Consider the following 20,193-nt stretch of genomic DNA (forward strand, 5'->3'; position numbering starts at 1 on the left):
CTGCGCATCCAGTGCGACTACCGCCCTCGCGGCTGCGGCCGCTCGGTTCGGCAGCCCCCCCGCGCGGGCACGTCCACGCCGCCGCGGCCGCCGGGCCCCGAAACGCAGTCCCGCCGGCGGCGGGCAGGGCCGAAGGCGCAGCGCTCGACGTGCGCCGCCAGCTCGTGGAGCCGGACCGAGCGGCCGCAGCCGCGAGGGCGGTAGTCGCACTGGATGCGCAGCTTCTGGATGAGGCTGCGCAGAGGCAGCACCCGGTACAGCTTGCCCGGCGCCAGGGGCTGGCACTGCAGCGGGCACCGGCGCTGGCGCGCCACCCAGGGCAGCAGGCAGCTGGCGCAGAAGACGTGCCCGCACGGCGTGCACAGGGGCTCCTCCAGCACCTGGCCGCACAGCTTGCACTTGAAATCCGGGTCCACCGCTTCGGCGAAGCGCTCCAGGGCAAAGCCCATAGTCGAGAGAGGGAGAAGGGGGAGCGAATCCGAGTCCACTTTCTCCAAGTCTCCCCCGGGCTACCCCTGGGACGGCTTTCCTGCGGCAGTGGCCCTTGCTATCGGAGGGGAGGAGAAAGGTGGAGGGTTGCGATCCCAGAGTTTGTTTGGCTTGAAGTTTTCAGGCTCTGGCTGGGTCCCCTGACTCCGCCGTGTTGACGCTAATAGACGCCACCTCAAATGACCCCCCCAACACTCACCCCCACCCACGTCTCATTCGCGGCTCTGCAATTTATATTCTTTCAAATTTTGTCCGCGGAGAGCCGAGGCCAGCTTACAATGGCCCAGTCTTCAGGCAGAGTTGATAACGGGCACAGCGCAGATGTTGAGAAACAACTTTTAATTCCACCAGGATGTAAACTCACGGAGAGCAAGATTTTTATCCGTCGGTTTTCCGCTGAATTCTCATCGCCCCGCATCTAGGGGATCTTCAATAAATGTGTTTGAAATACACGCACTTATTTTCTCTCAAACCAGCTAACTACAAAATCACCAGCTAAGTGGCTGCGACCTTAGGAAATCACTATGAGGTATCTACAGAGCCAGGCTTCTCAAATCACAATCCAGAAATCAGGTGAGTGTAGCGAGGCGGGATGGAGACTGACAGGGAAGACGGGGAAAAGACCAGGTGCTCGCCTTAGGACACCTCCCTCTTAGAACTTGAACCGCCATTCCAGGCCTCCTACCGTGTGAGGACGCCAGGATTCTGTTACTCGGCAGTCTGACTCCAGGTTCAATCACCACGCCATCCATCTTCTAATTGCACAGGTATTTTACCACTGGGAATGGGCATGTGATCATTTGGGCACCTGGAAAGGAGAATTAAAGGAAAAGATTATAAAGGAAAGCAGCAAAATAATATCTTATTTACAGTGAATATACAGTTTAGATCAAAGCACCCCTTCTTCCATTTGACTCTTTAAAGTATGTAGCATGCCAGGCCCTCCAGAAAACATGCAATAAGGGGTTCCCTCCAAGCTCTCCTTCCCCAGCTTCCTTCACCATCTTCAGAAATTTAGGAATGCAAAGCAACCCTATCACCTGGATACACACCACTTACTGCCATTATTCTGAAGCTACTTCCACATGCTTAGGACAGGCCTCCTAAATTAATCATTGATGATTCCTCACTGCCAGCTGAGGGTTGTTTTCAGAAAGCTGTGTACTTTTTTAAAGCACCAAAGGTATCAGTTAAAAAGCATGAAAAAGGCTCCAGATTTTGTCCTTTAAAAAAAAAAAAGTTTTAGTTATGTATTCATGAGAGTCAGAGAGAGAGAGAGGCAAAGGGAGAAGCAGGCTCCCCGCCTAGCAGGGAGCCTGATGCGGGACTCGATGCGGGACTCGATGCGGGACTCGATGCCAGGACCCTGGGATCATGACCTGAGCCGAAGACAGATGCTTAACCATCTGAGCCACCCAGGCGCCCCAGATTTTGTCCTTTAAATCCTTGGTGCTAATTGAAGAATTAACAAAAGCTAATAATAGAGGTTACTAAAAACATTCTGAGACTTCTTTCTAGTTGAAAGATGAGTTTTTATTAGAGCAGTTCAATAATGAGTGAGGATCCTGGAGTGCCTTTCCAGATATTTGATATGCTTTTAAATTTGTTTAAAAATAAGATGCCGTGTTTCATGCTTTATACATGCAGCTATGTAATAAAGTAACATTTGCCACAATGCTGCAAATTTCCTCCTACCCTTTGGCCTATCTTTTGCCAGGTAAATAAACAAATGATAAATTCCTGAATAATTAAGGAGCCATTTAACATTAACAGCATGAACATATTCTTATGAATTGCATAGACCAGGTAAAGCACAATGTTATAGAATTTATTCAAATAATTCCAGGCAGGAGGGATCTATTCCATCTTAGTTTTTGGAAAAGCTATGGCTTATAGCTATGACTTTATAGCTAGGGCTTGACATTTATTGTTTCACAATAAACATAATGGCAGTGAGAACCTTTAAAAAGAGAGTAAAGAGATGGAATCTAAAAAATATTCTATTGAGGTATGAGGAAAATGAGGCTTGCAGTTACTTGAAAAGAAAAAAATAAAACAATAATCATACGATGTCCTTGGTACACCCATGCAACTCTTGTCACAAAAGTAAGGAACATGAGCAGATCATGGTATGGATAATTCCAGAATGTATAACATTTTGTTTGTTAAAGAGAAGATGGATGCCAAAAACCTTGTCCACAGAGAATAACAAGTTTAAAAAATGAGAGCATGTGAAGTGAGGCCAAGTAATGAAGTAGCCCAAAAGGGAGCTTAGGAAAATCTTTTACATGAGAAAATGCAAGCTTCAGCACTTCCAAAATAGTGAAGTACCAGGAGAAAAATATTACAGAAATCCAACACTAAGGGAATGGACATGCCCAGGTGAACCTCTTAGACTCTTTCCATCTGAAAATGTTGTGCATGATAAATCTACGACAGCACTTGAGCCAAACCGTGTGATTTCACTTCCCAGAATATAAAAGGTTATTCTATATATTAGGAAAATTGTGATATCTTGGAAAAGTTTGGGTGAGCGAGGAACATGGAGCCTAATTAGATTGAACTAATTAGCTTAGGTAAGCAAAGAAAGCACTTGGAATAAGTTTAAAATATGCCCAAATATTTCAGCAAAGCAGATCTAGTAACATGTAAATGTCTTGGGCAAATGAGACAAATTAGCACCTTGCGTCATGAGCTTGGGCATATCCTTATGTTTTCACTGATGATAATTTTCTTTTAATCTCTGGCTAGTGAAAGTTGCATGCTGACTAGCAACATGAGGAAAAGCTGAAAGGCAGGCGAGTCTTCTTATTGGGCAAGGTCAACTTCTAGCAGTCCTGCAGTTCGGGGCCAGCCCCAGGCTTGTCACCTTTGATTCATACTGGACCTGAGAGTATGCTTTGCCAACTGAGAGACAAGGGAAAAACAATACATAGCCTTAGCTCATCTCCAGGTCAAGGACCATGGCATAACAAAATATCTGTAAGTAGTATTTGGTGGGGTATTTTCAGTGTAGAAACTAGTTTTTGCTTCAATCCACTGTCATATATTCACGAAAACAGATAAAAAACTAACTTGCCATATTCCTTGGGCCAATTCCCGGCAATAATGAAACTAGAGTATGCCCGCCGGTGTTTCCAGTGAGCGGAGGCAGCTTTCCAACGTAGCTCTGAGTCATCCCGACTTCCAAGATGAATAGGGAATCTGAGAGCTACTGATTGTTAAGTCAAATGCTAACAGATCTGATATTGAAATGCTATATTCCAAGACTCAGAAATGATGATTAGAGAGGGGAAAAAGGAGAAAGAGATCATTTTTTTCCCCACCCCATGCACAGATAATACTTCACAGCAACTCATGTGTAATTTTTTTCATGTTGTCTCATGCATTTGATTAGGAATCATAAAATCAGGAAGAAATTTAGGGAAATTTTGAAGAAATTCAAAGAAATTTTTGAATATATAATTTTTATTTCATACATGTTCATATAGCTTAAGTTGGTGCTTTTAACATGACAATAATTTTTAAATCTTCTCTTATAAAAACTTGAAATCTCATCATTTATATATTCTTTTCCCTGAATCCCTGGTCATTTGTCATGAATTAGTATTATAATCTATAATTATATGTATTTTTTCAAGGTGGCCTAAATTTAAGATATAGTGAAATAAGATTCCTCTGGTAGAAGAGGCAAAAATATCCAGCTAGTTCAGGTCAAAATAGTGACTGTGGAATACATTTCTGTGTGTGATTGAAGTTAACATTCATTTTTGTTATCATGATACATTTTTGTGTCATTATCCAAGATCAGAACTGAAACTGGTGGCATAAATAAATGTGTACATAAAGCATGAGATAATAACAGGGTCAACTTGAGAATATTTAAAAATTCTGAACGTGATAAAAACAATAAGAGATGCTGAGTTAACCCTTGAACAACACAGGAGTTAGGGGTGCAAACCTCCACACAGTTGAAAATCCACATAAAACTTTTGACTCTCAAAAACATAACCACTAATCACCTACTGTTGACAGGAAGCCTTATCAGTATCATAAACAGTTGATTAACACAGATTTCATATGTGACATCCTTATAATAAGTAAGATAGAGAAAATGTTATTAAGAAAATCATAAGGAAGGGAAAATACATTTATAGTCCTGTAAAAAACCCACATCTAAGTGGACCATGCAGTTCAAACCCATGTTATTCAAGGGTCAACCGTATTTGAAAGCTTATTGAAACAAGACAGCTATTTTTACAAGATAAACTGATAACATGCCAGAGAAAGACACCTTTGGTTATGGGTTTAGACTCTTTGGAAAATACGCAGTTAAACCCAGAGAACATAGAGCAATATCAATCCTTAATCATCCCTGTTTGTTGACATGTAAGCCATTAGGAGTTATTTGCTATTATTTTGCTTTTCAATGATTTTTGGCAAAATTAAGAGTTAGAAGAGGCAGCATGACAGTAGCAAATGACATTTTTAAGAGGAATAAAATGATGTGAACAAAACTATTATGTACAAGAATACAGTAAGTGATTTATAGTAATTATACAGTCTCTGTAGGAATGAATTATCAGACAAAGCACAAGGAAGACTCTGAAGAAAACCAAGTTAAAGTGAGATATTAAATTGAAAATTGTGGCAACTCTCAAATCAACTACAGACTGATTTTCTAAAGTCCATGAGACATTACTTAGGGTAACATTACTATCCTATTTAAGAGAGGCCTGTTGTGAGAGATGCTCTGTACAGGAAAGCATATTAAATCCTGCATTTAATTAAGCTTGATTTTGTGTTCTATCTTTGTGGATCACAGTCACTGACAAAGAGGGAAGGTATCAGGAACAGCTATAATAGCTAATATGTAATAGCTCTTTCCTATGTGACAGACACACCAGTATGCTTTTTACATGTACGATCTCATTCAATTCTCCAATGATCATTTTGGGTAGATAGTATTATTATCCCCACAGTTTGTCCAAGTTTACACAAATAGAAAGTGGCAGAACCTGGGATTAAACCCAAACCTGCCTCATTAAAGAACCCTCACTTTTAAACACTACTCTGTAAAGACTTGCCCCCTACATCTACTATGGAATTGTTTTAGGATAAAATGCACTATTGAAACTAATATGTGAATGCTATAATTGTGTCTATTTGAATTCAAGTGTTTAAAGGCTACCACTTTTTCCTTTCTCTAAGGAAGAAAATTCTAGAACCATATTTATTAGAAGTCTTTGAGTAATTGGTATGAATGAGAATATTGACCTTATTCTTTGTAATGCCAGTGGGGTTGTATTTTTAGATCATTTTGTCCTACATAGCTGATCTCAAATGGCTGAGAGGTTTCTTTTCTTTTTTCCAAATAGCTGAGGTTTTCTGTATAATAGACCAATTGCCTCAATTCCTTGAGTCCTGGCTTAATAAAAATATATATTGGTTGCAACCTTAGTTTGTGTTTAGGTCTTCAATGAAGATTTTACGTTAATTTTAACATCTTCTAGATATTTCCCAAAACTTTCAGATTTCAACCAAGTTGTGAATATGGTAAGTTCATTAAATCAATTTGTTGCTTAGTGAAAGCTCCCAAATTATTGGTCAAAATATCTGTGTTTTGAATGTCTTAATAACCATTCATAATTATATTACAATATGATCATATACCACAGCATGATATGTGAAGCAAGTTTAAATTCTAAGCTCCCAAATTCAGGGTATCCTATTCTTTATTAGGGTAAAGTAAATCCCAACATTGCCACCGAATGGCTGCTTAGTCTTAACAAGTTTAGTTAACTTTTCCCTCACTTAGTTTCTTATCATCTGTGAAATGAGAATAATGATTACTCCTCCCTCATTGGATTGTTGTGAGACTGTATAATAAACGTGACATAGAACCTTGAAGCACAGCTAATATTATACAAGTGTTTGCCCTCGTTATTGCACTCCGAAAATATTTTAACAATTATACATAGAGAGCAGTGTGTGAATATACATGTCCCACCACACTGAATGTCCTCCCTCCACAGAAAAAAAGAAAAAAAAAAATCTCATCATGTTATTTTAATCTGCATTTCTTTGTTTACCAGTGGAGTTGAATGTTTTTAATGATTATTGTCCACGGGTATTCCTTCATGGGATTTACCCTTCACATTTTTATCATAATATTTGAGGGTTGTTTTTTTTTTTTGTAATTGATATATGAGCCTTTATCTACTGAGGATACTAATTTTTATCTGCCTGTATAACATTGTTAAGTTTTGTTTATGATCATCTATCTTTAAAAGTTGAGGAAAGAAGAGCATATGTTATTCTTTGCAAGAGGATTTTAAAACATAAATTATCAATTATCACTCTTATTTTGAGAAGAGAAGAAATGAGTCTTTGTTTTGTACATATCTCACCACATCCATTAAATAAATCTGTATTTCTTGTTAGGTGCCTAGAGAGAAGAGTGTACCATTGAATGCGAGTTTGAACATGAGCTAGGGAAACCACTTTCTTCCTTCTGGAGTTTTCCATCTGGTTTACTGAAACCCCCAAGAACAATCTTTCATTTATGTTGCAAATCTTGTTCACCAGTTTTGTGATATCATTTACCTTTATTTGATATATGCTGTGCTAAAATTGTACTTTTTATGAAGAACAATTTTTTATATAACTTTGTATTCACAATGCAGTATTCAGCAAAAGTTTATTTAATGTTAAATAAATATGATAGTTTAAATTATGTGCAATTTTGGTTCATAGTTAAGGTTATGATTAAAGTATTCATTTGCAGAGTCATTCCACAGCTGCACACCAAGTTTCTGATTGTAATAGAGAGGTTGATTAATTCCACTCATGTGCTTCTTGTCCACCTCCTAGCTCTGTGTTGCCTAATCCATAATCACCATTTAAGTCACAAGCCTGTTGGATTAACTGTTTTCCCTCAATCCTTTCTGACTCAGTTTCTTTCTTTTTAAAAATTTTTTATCACAGTTGCTTATCTTTTTAACCCATTTTCAGCTGTTTTCACAATGCCCTCCTATGTAATCCCTCTTCTATTTCCAAGAATCTTTATCAACAATTCAAACTTTCCTAGGAAAACTTCTTAACATCTGTCATTCCAACTTAACTTGATTTCCTGTGGCAACTGAATTCTCCCTCAATAAACTCAGGAAAAACGAAGTAGTTCATTCCCCTAATCACTAAAATCTCAGAGCTAGGAAAAGGGATGATATTTATTCATGATCTGTTTACAGACACATGAATACAAATTTCAGCAATCCACCCTACCAAAAATTCAACTCGTGCTGGTCTAAATAAAAGGTTGGGGTCTAGAGCTGGGTTAGGCTGGGGTTCATCCAGTGGCTTCAGGATGCCCTCAGTGACTCGGGTTGTGTCCTATTATGACCCTGGCTGACTTCTAAGGCTGGTTCCCCTCATGGCTGAAGGATGGGTGCCACTAATTTTCAGTGTTCTGTTGAGGGCTCACGGAGGTAGTTTTTCCCAGAAAAGCAAGCAAAGAGCTTCCCCAGAATCCATCTCCCAGCCCTACCCCCACCACCCCCAAAATCTTGAGTCTCATTGTCCATAATTGCACATTAGAGCATTCCAGAACCAGTCACCAGCAAAGGTCATGTCATTATGTTGATTGACTCAGACTGACCAGGACCCACACATGAAGCTAGGATGTACTCAGCTTCTGGGTGAGCAGGGTTCTAACAGAAACAAATGTCTGAACAAAAGCAGTCCTCTTTGGGAAAAAAATCAGGTTGTAATTAATTCACTGCTTACTATGTTCCAGAAGCTATGCTAAGCTTTAAATGTATTTTAGTCATTTACAAGTCAAAACAACTCTAGGAGGTAGGTATTATTATTGTCATCATCTTTGTTTTACAGACAAGGAAACTGAGACCTAGAGAGTTTGAGTGACTTGCTCAAGATTTTGGAGTTCTTAAGAGGCAACACTGGGATTCATGCTTGGACATTTAGCTTTAGAGACTCTGTTCTTAACCACTAAGCCGAACTATCTTTATGCTATCCACTACACCATCTTTTTTTTTTTTTTTTTTTTGGAAATCCCTGGTGAAGACTAAGTCTTTGTAGTTAATGTAGTCCCTGAACTGAATCCTAGCTCCTTTATATACCAGCTATGCAATATTGTGGGAAATGATTTCACCTTTCCGAATATTAATTTTTGTACCTGTAAAATGAGCAAAATAATGACTCCTACACAGTGATTGTTGAAGAATAATAAAATAGTGCTTATTTCTCTGACACATAGGAGGTATTTAATAAATGGCAGCTCTTGTTTTCTCTGGGGAAACAATTTATCTTAGGGCTTTGTAAATGTAAACTGTAACACAATCATAAAATTTTGAGTTATTCTATAAATCAGACAATATGTAATCCCTGTTAAAATGCTATGAAATAAAATTCATTTAAATGTTTTTCCTAAAATCTGGCCCACATCAATAAATATGGATAAAACTAAATACTGCATGCACTATTCTCAAAACTGCTGTTTTTCAGTTAAATAGTCTAAAAGAACATTGTATATTAAAGTGCCTTAAACATTAGCTTTCTTTTTGACTTTTCTCACTGTTATAAAATTTAACCTGCTCCTAAATGTTGGCACAAAACCAGATTTTCAAATTAATGTGAGTCTTGCCAAAATACTAAGAAATACAAGCCTACAAATCTGGAGAACAATCTGACAGCACTTATGCCCCAGCAAACCTTCTCCTGGGAGCCTCTTCCACAGGCTGATCCAGGAGGTTTGGTGCAGCTTTGTCTGGGGACCAGGGAGTTATGGGAAACCTAGGTGTTCATCTCCAGGAGAGAGGGGAAAAGTGTGGTAGGAATCGCCTATGGGCTCTGCAGTAGGCAAAAGCAATGATCTACATATACCTATAGCATACAGCTGGGCCCAAAGCCACACATTGAGGTAAAAAATAACCATAAGTATAACTGTAGCAGAATACCATTTTTTAAAATAAAAACCAGATACATTCATAAAATAACATATATTTTTCAAGGATATATGTCCATACTTAAATCTATATATATATTGCCAAAAACACATATTAAGTGCATTAGAGCAGGTGACTATGGAAGGAAAGAAATGGCAGTGGGGAGTGAAATAAAAACAACAAAAACACGGAGGAGGAAGAGAAAAGAAAACAAAGGGAATTGCACAGACTGATGATGATGTATCATGAACCAAGGATTATGATTAATTCAATTCCCTGTTTCTTATGAAAACAAGAGGAAAAGAAAAGAAAAAACAATGGGAGACAAGAAATGAAGGGCAGGAGAATGGAGGGGAGGGGAGGGAAAAGGAAAGAAAAAAACCACAGGGAGGCCTCACTACATTCATATCCATTTAACAACTTCTCTTTTAATCTCTTCGTAGTAGTTCTAATTCAATTTGCATGCCTGCATATCACCAAAGCATATTTCCCCAAAAATGACTGCATTAATTATACCTACTTACAGTAGATTCATATAATGACTACAGAGACATTTAGGTATGAAATTGATTAATTTAATCCATACTTAAATTAAAACCAGAAAAAGCAAATAGGCTCTCTACCTGACTTTGTCTTCTATTAAGTCTGCTGAACATTTGCTATGAGAGGATAATTTCTATAGCTATTTATCAGTTCTATTTTTCATAGCCAGAGAGAGCTCCTAAAAATTATACAAATTATTTCTCTTTGTTAATTTTTCTACTATGGGTAGTATAGCTAAATAAAAGGCATACATAAAACATTAAGAGAAGCTGAGAGAGAAAGACAGAACACAGACATACAGAACATTCCTCTGGGCTGTGGAGATACCCTAAGCCTCCAAGATACAATATAGAACCTGGAGGATTTGGGGGGGCGGGGCGTGGAGATTGAAAGGAGAGAGAATTAATTAGATAGAGGATTGGGTTCCACACAAATACTACAAGAGTTAACCCTGACCCAAGACTTCCTATATTATCTAACCCTAGTATCCAGCACAGATATTGGGAAAGAAGCAGAGTATAGGCATACGTCATTTTATTGTGCTTCACAGATAGTGTGTTTTCTACTGATTGAAAGTCTGTGGCAACCCTGCGTCGAATAAGTCTATTGGTGCCATTTTTCCAATAGCATTTGCTCACTTCATATCTCTGCATCACATTTTGATAATTCTCCCATATTTCAAACTTTTTCATTATTACAATATTTGTTATCGTGATCTGTGATCAGTGATTATGACTCGCTGAAAGCTCAGATGATGGTTAGCATTTTTTTGCAATAACACATTTTTTAATTAAGGTATGTACATTATTTTTTAGACATAATGCTATTGCCCACTTAATAGGGTACAGTATATTGTAGACATAACTTTTATATGCACTGGGAAATAAAAAAAATTATTTGACTTCCTTTATTGTGATATTCACTTTATTGCAGTGGTCTGGAACCAAACTCGCAATATCTCCAAGGTATGTGTGTATTCAGTAAATGATGTGAGGAAAATTACTTGCATATTTAGAGCAGAATCCATTTCAGTTTTGACCAATCTCCATTTGCTTGGATAAGTCCCACATGTATTAAATAATTAAATATTGAAATTTCTGGAAATCATTCTGAAGAAACTAGAGAAAAATCTCAGTAGGTTTGGCTACATTACTTTTAAAACTTCTGGATATTAACAATAAAATAAAGCAAGAATAAGTAATAAGTATGCAGGTTATATCTTTAAGAAAATTATTAAATTCCTAACAAAGAAATGAGCAAAGAGCACTTACAGGAAAGACATACAAATAACTAAGAAATAAACAAAAGGTTGATTTCATTAAGTCAAGGACATGCTAAATAGAGGAGCAACAAGGGAACAATATTTACCTGATGAATTAACAAAAGTTAATTTGTGATTGAGAGAGGATAGATGTCTAGATACCTGTGTGTGTGTGTGCAAAGGTCTATCTGTCTATCACATGTCTGTGTTTTCATTAGTGGATTTCACATTCTCTGTTGTGGGAAAATATTACCCTCTTTGAGGATATAAGAATCACTTTGATAAGTTTAATTTTTTTTTAAGATTTTATTTATTTATTTGACAGAGAGAAACACACCGAGAGAGGGAACACAAGCAGGGGGAGTGGGAGAGGGAGAAGCAGGCCTCCTGCTGAGCAGGGAGCCTGATGCAGGGCTTGATCCCAGGACCCTGGGATCATGACCTGAGCCGAAGGCAGACGCTTAACGACTGAGCCACCCAGGCACCCCTTGATAAGTTTAATTTTTATCCAAAATTTTATGTAGTCTACACAATAAAAAAGAATCTAATCAACCTACACATATATGGTCACATGATTTATCACAAAGTTTACACTACAGTATAATGTGAAAGTGTGGTCAAGCAAATATGGAGAGGCAAATACCCTGGGCAAGAGTAATGGAAGTTTCAAATGCTGGGGACTGGCCATTTGAGATTCAGTATTGCTCGGGGATTGAGAACACAGACTAGAGTCAGACCACCTATATTAGTGTCCGAGGACTGTCCCAAGAAACTACCATAAACTGGGTGATTTACAACAGAAAGTTATTTTCTCACAGTTCTGGAGACCAGAAGTCTGAGCTCAAAGTGTCAGCAGGACCATCTCCCTCTGAAGTCTCTAGGGAAGGTTTCTTCCTTGCCTCTCCCACCATCTGGTGACTTCAGGCAATCCTGGGCTGTGGCTGTTTCATGCCACCCTCTGCCTCCATGGTCACATTGCCTCCTCCTCTTCCTTGTCTCTTCTCTGTGTGTCTCTTACAAGGACACTTGTCATTGGAATTAGGGCCCACCTGGGTAATCCAGATAGTCTCATCTCAAGAGGTGCGTGTGTGTGTGTGTATGTGTGAGTGTGTGTGTGTGTGTGTGTGGTGTTATGAAAATCATTTATCTGAAATACATGAGCAAAGTAAAGTGGAACATTAAAAAATGATCAGAGCTATGAACTTATTTCAAGTATTTAGCTCTATAGAGTAAATAACTTTGGACCTAATTTCTAGAGAATTTTTTATCTTTTAATAGTAAGATATTAAACAAATTAAAAAATCATAGTATAGAAATAATTATGGTTTTCAAAGCCTTCATCAATATCATATGTATATGGGTAACATTATTGTTATTTTTATTGTTTTTTTTCAATGTTATGTTGTCTATCAGAATTTTTTTTTTAATTTTTTTTTATGTTTCAAGTTGTTTTTTTTAAAGATTTTATTTATTTATTTATTTGAGAGAGAGAGAGAGAGAGAGAAACAGCATGAGAGGGGATAGGGTCAGAGGGAGAAGCAGGCTCCCCGCCGAGCAGGGAGCCCGATGCAGGACTCGATCCCAGGACTCCGGGATCATGACCTGAGCCGAAGGCAGTCGCTTAACCAACTGAGCCACCCAGGCGCCCATGTTTCAAGTTTTTATTTAAATTCTAGTTAGTTAACATACAGTGTAATATTAGTTTCAAGACTAGAATCTAGCAACTCATCACTTACATACAACAACCAGTGCTCATCACAAGTGCCCTCCTTAATGCCATCACCGATTTAGCCCATCCCCTCACCCACCTCCCTTCATCTCAAGATCCTTAGTTTAAGTACCTCTGCAAAGTCCCCCCACTTTTTTTTTCCCAAATAAGGTCATATTCATAGGTTCTGGGTGTTAGGATGTGGATATATATTTTTTGCAAGCCATCATTCAACCACTATACCACCTCTTTTGTTTTTTGTTTTTTTTAAGAATTTATTTATTTATTAGAGAGAGTGTGTGTGAGAGAGAGAGATCATGAGCAGGGGACAGGGGTAGAGGGAGAAGAAGACTCCCCACTGAGCAGGGAGCCCAATGTGGGACTCGATCCTGGGACCCTGGGATCATGATCTGAGTCAAAGGCAGAAGCTTAACTGACTGAGCCACCAGTTACCATCTCTTTTTAATCATGGTTTGGCCATCTCCTAAGTGTGTCCTTGAGCATGTCACTTCACTTCCGTGTGCCTTATTTTGTTCGTATGTTAACACAGAGGTTTGTAGGAGGGATATTAGATGAGTTAGTATACACATAAAATATCTGGCTAGTTGTTCTTTTCATGTAAATATTAGTTATTACTGAGTTGTGACAAGAGATTTGAACTCTATTTACAATGGGAAAAATGACATATAAGGGCAAGGTATTACTAAAATACACTTTTCCTCTCTTTTGCAATGGTTTACCTGGACCTCCTATTTCTGATGACACCCAAACTCTGGGCTTGACCACAGTAAAACATTCTCAAAGAGGTATGTATGGTCATATATCAGCAAAGTGTGTAGTTTTTGTTTTGTCATTTAAAAAGCACTATTATAAAGGCCTTCTTCTCAAAAAGAGTTCCTTATCAAACAGGTAATCTAAAGATCATTATACATTTGTCTTTTTTATTTTATCAGAGCAGCAACAACAGAACACTCTAGTAAACATCCCAAGGAAACAAAAAGAAGAGCGGAAAGGCATATTTGTAAAGAAGCATAATATTTACAAACATTGAGTAATTTTGTCCCAAGCTAACTCTGACTTCCGTCATTTAAGCCCTGCCATGTGGTTTATCATCTAGGGAAACATTTATCATCCAAGGAGAAAACTGAATATTTTCAAACTCCCTTGGAAATAAATGCTCAGGACTTGAAACAGCATCCTCACCTCCCTAATTTTCCTCTGCTTCTCTGCAGTACAAAATGGATTTAGAAGTTGTCAGGTGCTCCAAGTGGGAGCTCACAGAAAATTAGATGTGTAGAGAGATAATGGTGGTTGCCACGGAGGAGGAGTAGGTGACCCTGAGACAGAAACTGTAGGGCAGACATGGTGTGAGGTGGACCAAGAAGGAACCATTCTGACTATTTGTAACACTAAAAAGAGTGGAGCCAGGGGGAGGAACATCAAGCCCGAGGATGACCAATCGGTTGGATTTGCCTGGGACTGAGCACTTTCAGTTTCAAAACTGGGACAACCCTGAAAAAACCAGAATGAGTTGGTCACCCTACAAGGCCTTAACTGTGCTAAAATTAGGCCACAAGTGTCACAGACTCAGATTTCAGTGGCAGGTACCAGCATCATACTCAGTGGGTCCCTATGAATCTGAGGCCTATACCCTGCTCTGTTTTTACTTGATCTTATAAACTCAATCTCATACAGAGATGCCATCTTGGTTAGAAGGAGGAGTGAAGGGAACAGGTCCTGGGTGGGGATGGGTTGATGAAGATACTCTTAAACACTAAGCATTTACCTAAAAGATATTTTAACAACCCCCGCCCCCGGCCCCGCCCCGCCAAGAGACAGTCTAACCCAAAGGAAGGCACTTTTCATTGACAAGCTTATGTCCTTCCTCCTTTCAGCATGGTGTGATTCAGTCTCAGGAGCAAGAAGAAGTCTGTTGTAGAACATGGGGGAGCTATAATCTTACCGACCTCTAAGATAGAGTGTATACAGCTTTAACAGTGTCACACCAGTGTGGTGGGTTTATCGGGTGACAATTTAGCTAGGCTGGATTACTGTTTTGAGAATTCCTTTCCCTGCCTGGGTTTGGACTAGGATAGGCCATGAGTGTAACCTGTGTAAACATCAGGAGGCAGCCATATTTCCGCTGGGAAGTCTCCTGTAGGCTCCCATTCTGGTGCAGCTCCCACACAGTGTCCTGGATCTGCTGGCTCAGCTTGTACACAACAACTCAGGGTTGACAGCTCCGACAGCTCTCACCGGATCCTCTACTGGGGTCCCTGGTTCTGGGCTAGTTTCAGGTGTCACTCCATGGCCGCATCTGCTCAACATCTTCAAAGTTGGAGGCTTAGAGACAGTGAGACATGGATACCAGTGCCAGCGAAAGACAGAGGCAGGGCCCAGTGTGGCCTCATGGACTCCAGCTCATCTCCGTAGGCTCCAGTTTGTCCTTGCTCCCCACATTTCACATCCATCTTCCCTTTGCTGCTGGCCTTGCCCACGGCAGGCACACCTCCAGATACAGGAGCAGCACACTTAAACCGGCTGCCCCACCAGCTCCCACAATCCCACAAGGTCTAATCCCTGTAATAAATGTGTTATGTCCCTCAGAGTGGATCCGTTTTTGTGATGGAATCCATAGGATTCCCGGTATGTGATAACAACCCTTTTCTTAATTTTTCAGTTGAAGGCACTATACCTAAAAGAGGATAATTGACCTTAAATCATAGGGGATTTGAACCCAGGTTTCTCAAGCCCCATAGCGCTCATTCTTTCCAAGTTGGCTTTTATCAATCATTTTCATCCCTGGGCAATCACTTTATCATGTTAGTCATTGCGTATCACATCCCTGGCAGAATAAAGCAGGGAACTTAGAAGAGCGGAGAGTGAGTGCCTCTAGGGAGGGCAGGTCATCTGGAAAGTCATGGAGAGGGAGTTCTGGTTGCCTGAGCTTGAAGGCCCTAGTACTAATGCTTACTATGATAATGGGTTATGACACCCTGTGTCAGGCTTTTCCTAAGTGCTTTACACTTATTAAATCATTTAATCTTTATGGCAATTGTAACAGGTAAGTTTTATTATTAATCCCGTCTTACAGATGGACAAGATCACTCAGAGCAGGATTCATACTCAGCAAGCTGGCCTAACCAAATTGGATTTTCTGAACGAAATGGAGCAGAGGCCAAAAGGAGGGGTTGAGGTTGCTTTTGGAGAGTTTTAGGGTTCACTAAAGAGTAACTTTATCTACTTCACAATTTTGTTAACAACCCATCCCAGAAAAATACAAGATTCTTTTTTTTTTTTTTTTTAAGAGAGAGAGCCTAAGTGGAGGTAGGGCAGAGGGAGAGGGAGAGAGAGAATCTTAAGCAGGCTCCAAGCCCAGTGTGGAGCCCAATGTGGGGCTCGATCTCATGACCCTGAGATCATGACCTGAGATGAAATCAGGAGTTGAACACTTAACCGACTAAGCCACACAGGCACCCCAAAGCTTGTCATTTTTTAAAAAAAGATACAGAAAATCAACAACAAAGTAAAACTTAAGGATTTTCCTCAGCTAACTTATCAATCTCACACTGTTTACAAAACATTACATTGCTAACAAAGACAAAGTTTTGAGCAATTAAATACTGAAACCACCATTATTAGTAAACACTAAAGTAAATTTTATTAAAGTGAAATTTCAGGAGAATGGCCAATTTGCTTAAGCTGTGGATTGTCAGAAATTCCCCAAGTGGGGCACCTGGGTGGCTCAGTTGGTTAAGTGTCTGCCTTTGGCTCAGGTCATGATCTCAGGATCCTGGGATCAAGCCCCATGTCGGGCTCCCTGCTTCTCCATCTCCCTCTGCCCCTCCCCCTACTTGTGCTCTGTCTGTCTCTCTAATAAATAAATGAAATCTTAAAAAAAAAAAGAAACTCCCTAAGTGTCCACAGAAACTTTTCCACTACAAGATTTTTGTCTAGTGGATTTCTGTTATAAATGATTGATTTTCATACCTTCCAATAAATCTGCTTAATTATAATTAATTTTGCAAAATTATATCTATAAGAATAAAAGAAAGGTCTTTACTGTTCATCTAATATCATTAACAGGAGGGAGAAGTGAAGTGTGAAGTATTAAGAGGAAGCCGGCTATAAACACAAAGAAAGAAATATGAGGGAGGGGAAAAAAAAAAGTGCATCTGAGGATTTCCAGAGCATTTACTTTAATTCTTGGAATTAGGACTTTGAAATGAAGTTTAAATATCATTCCATTAAAATGCAATTGGCTCACCCCAAAGCTAAACCAAGCATCCTAAAGGATCTGTGAAGAGAATTACAATAAGTGCTACCTCTTGACATAGGAACAAGATGTCTTCGTAAAAGTCAAGGGAAATGATCCCTCATGTCTTCTGAAAAGCAAAATAGAAAAGGAAGCTAAAAATCAATAAATATGTCTGAATGACAAACATTAATTTGATCTCATTTGCTATTATTTTTTGTCTTTTGTCTACACAGGGGTCACATTAGAAATAAGAAATGAGCAAGTGAAAAAAGCTTAAAAAAACAAAAACATTTAATATCTGACTCAAAATGAATAAATTGCTCTCATTACATTATACTCAGTAGTAGTCTTTTATAGATTGAAGACAATTTTTTTAAATTTATTTAGGACTTCAGTGTTAATAAAAACATATTCACCTCCTTTATGTCTTTTTTTTTTTTAAAGATTTTTATTTATTTATTTGACAGAGAAAGACACAGTGAGAGAGGGAACACAAGCAGGGGCAGTGGGAGAGGGAGAGGAAGGCTTCCCGCCGAGCAGGGAACCGGATGCGGGGATCGATCCCAGGACCCTGGGATCATGACCTGAGCCGAAGGCAGACGCTTAACAACTGAGCCACTCAGGCACCCCTCTCCTTTATGTCTTTGATCTTCTCTCACATCAACTCCTTGAGGAAGAACAGGTATTATTATCATTACTGTACAGATGAAAACCCTGAGTTTCAGAACTTAAAATGAATAGTCCAAAATCACAGGCTAGAATATGAACCTTGGTCAACTAATTTGAAGATTAATGTGTTTTTTTTCTACATTTTAACTATTTAGCTTTTGTCCTTCTTAGTTTTGAAAAGGTTAGCACCAAGAACTGTTGCCTTTTGCTTCTTAAATTTCTTTTCAAACTTGAGATTAAACACAAAATAGTTATATTTTTAATTACACTTAATAATACCCATAGACCCTATAGAAATGTCAACTGAATGATTAAAATCCTTCTTTACCACGCCATAATATTTTTAAAAACCTCTTCCTCAAGCATGTTTGAACAGAAACATCCAGGTCCCTCTCTAAAATCAGTGCTATGTAAAAAAAAATGTCAACTCAATAGGATAGAAAATTTCAGTGAGAAAATAATTAACTTTTTCTAGGATTAATTCAGAAACAAGTTACCTGCAATTCTCCTGCCAATCAGACTCTTCCTACAGAAATTCAGCTTCAGGTAGAAAATAAATAAAGGGCATAGCTTTCTATTTAGTAAAAATTTTATGTTCTGGCCTGTGAGAATCTTGAGCTTTAAAAAAATCTTTTGTTTAATAAAATATATGTTTTCTTAATTTAACTTACTGTGTAAGAGCTTGCATGAAGGTGGAGATTTTTGTCTAGTTTTTGCTCTCTGTTGTAACTCTGATACCCAAAATAATATCTACCACAGGGGTGCCTGAGTGGCTTAGTCATTAAGCATCTGCCTTCGGCTCAGGTCATGATCCCAGGGTCCGGGGATCAAGACCCACATTGGGCTCCTTGCTCAGTGGGGAGCCTGCTTCTCCCCCTGCCTGCTTCTCCCTCTGCTCTCTCTCTTTCTGTCAAATAAATAAAAAAATAAATAAATAAATAAAATCTTAAAAAAATAATATCTACCACATGGTAAATGCTCTACAAATATTTATTGAATGAATAAAAGAAATTAATAAACAGCATTTTAGTAGAAAAGTCAGACTTCCATCTCCTTTTAAATAACAGGGATATGTAGGTAGGATTTGGGTCACCAATATAGCTTATATAAAATTGATTCCTTCTTTTATTCTTCACCCCGACCCTTCAACTCTAATGCCTCTACTTATTTGGCATAATCCTACCATCTGCCTCCTCAGTGATGTAGGCAAAGTGGGAACAAAGGGTTAAAGACAGTGAAGCAGTCTGGGATAAAATCCTATCTTTTCCATAGTCTTTCATCTTTTATTTAACTTCCATTTATGTCTTTCTCCACCTCCAATTTTAACTGACCTCCACTAATCCGATAAATGCTACCATTGGCACCTTGTTGACTACCCACTTACTCTATTACCTTGTATAACCAGCTGGAGCCCTGGCAGGCACATGTCTCCGGAATAGCTGCTGATAAAGTTAGTGGCAGTCTTGAGAAAGTTGTAAGGAAATTATCTAAATATTAAACTATCATAAAATTTGAAAATGAAAAATAATGTGTAATAAAATATCAATCACAACAAAATGCATATGAGTAAACTTCACATCAACATTCCTTACTAGCTATTAGTAATCCCACTTTATTTAATTGTATCCAGCACACTGTCAAAAATTAACTCTGGCTTTTCTGAAAAATTCTGTTCTCATTTGTATGTTAAAGCCCGCTCTCTGATGAACTTTGGTGTCTAAGTCTCCATATGTCTTATTCTACTGATAAATTGTATATATGCACTTCTCCAAATTAACATTTCCTTAGTTTTTTTCAATGTCTAAGTGAATTATGGAAATTTAACAAAGAAAGAAATTGGTTAAATTGTCACATTAAAATGTGCATTTTAAGCCTTTTTGGGTAAACATATTTTACATATCTTAGCATTCAGAAAATAATCCACTAGAATGGTTTTAATAGGATAGGTTTTTTTGTCCATTGACTCATACAATTTCCCAAACTTAATTGTTCTGTGTTTATCATGGTTGGCAGTGTTCAGCCTGAGTTTAGAGCCTAATCTAAAAACACTGTCTGAAGGAGATTTACAACAAAGAACTTTTTGAAGGGAGATCTTACTACCTCCTTTTTCTCAAATAGATTGTTTTGATGTGCACACTAATCAATAACACAGTTTTTCTGTGTTGGCATTAAATCGTACTTAAATTTCTATAACTGATGATAATAAAAACAAAATATCAATATCATTATCTATTTGAAAATACATTCCTTTGCTTTATTCTCCAGCTCCAGCAGGAACCCTCTCTTCTCTGCCCATGACCTG

General features: G+C 38.6%; 1 protein-coding gene across 2 annotated transcripts in view; it reads right to left on the reverse strand.

Moving 5' to 3' along the window:
• Nucleotides 1–449, reverse strand: part of PDZRN4 (PDZ domain containing ring finger 4) — a 350,574-nt gene extending 350,125 nt beyond the window's left edge. Inside the window, exon 1 of one of the 2 annotated variants that reach the window (XM_044914883.1) lies at nucleotides 62–449. In XM_044914883.1, the coding sequence (XP_044770818.1) occupies nucleotides 62–449 (388 nt within the window). Of the gene's footprint in view, nucleotides 1–49 lie in introns of both variants that reach the window. The other variant, XM_044914884.1, reaches the window with a different exon arrangement.
• Between the last annotated feature and the right edge of the window lie 19,744 nt (nucleotides 450–20,193).

This window comes from Neomonachus schauinslandi, chromosome 5, assembly GCF_002201575.2.
Source record: "Neomonachus schauinslandi chromosome 5, ASM220157v2, whole genome shotgun sequence".
Classification (NCBI taxonomy): Eukaryota; Metazoa; Chordata; class Mammalia; order Carnivora; family Phocidae; genus Neomonachus; species Neomonachus schauinslandi.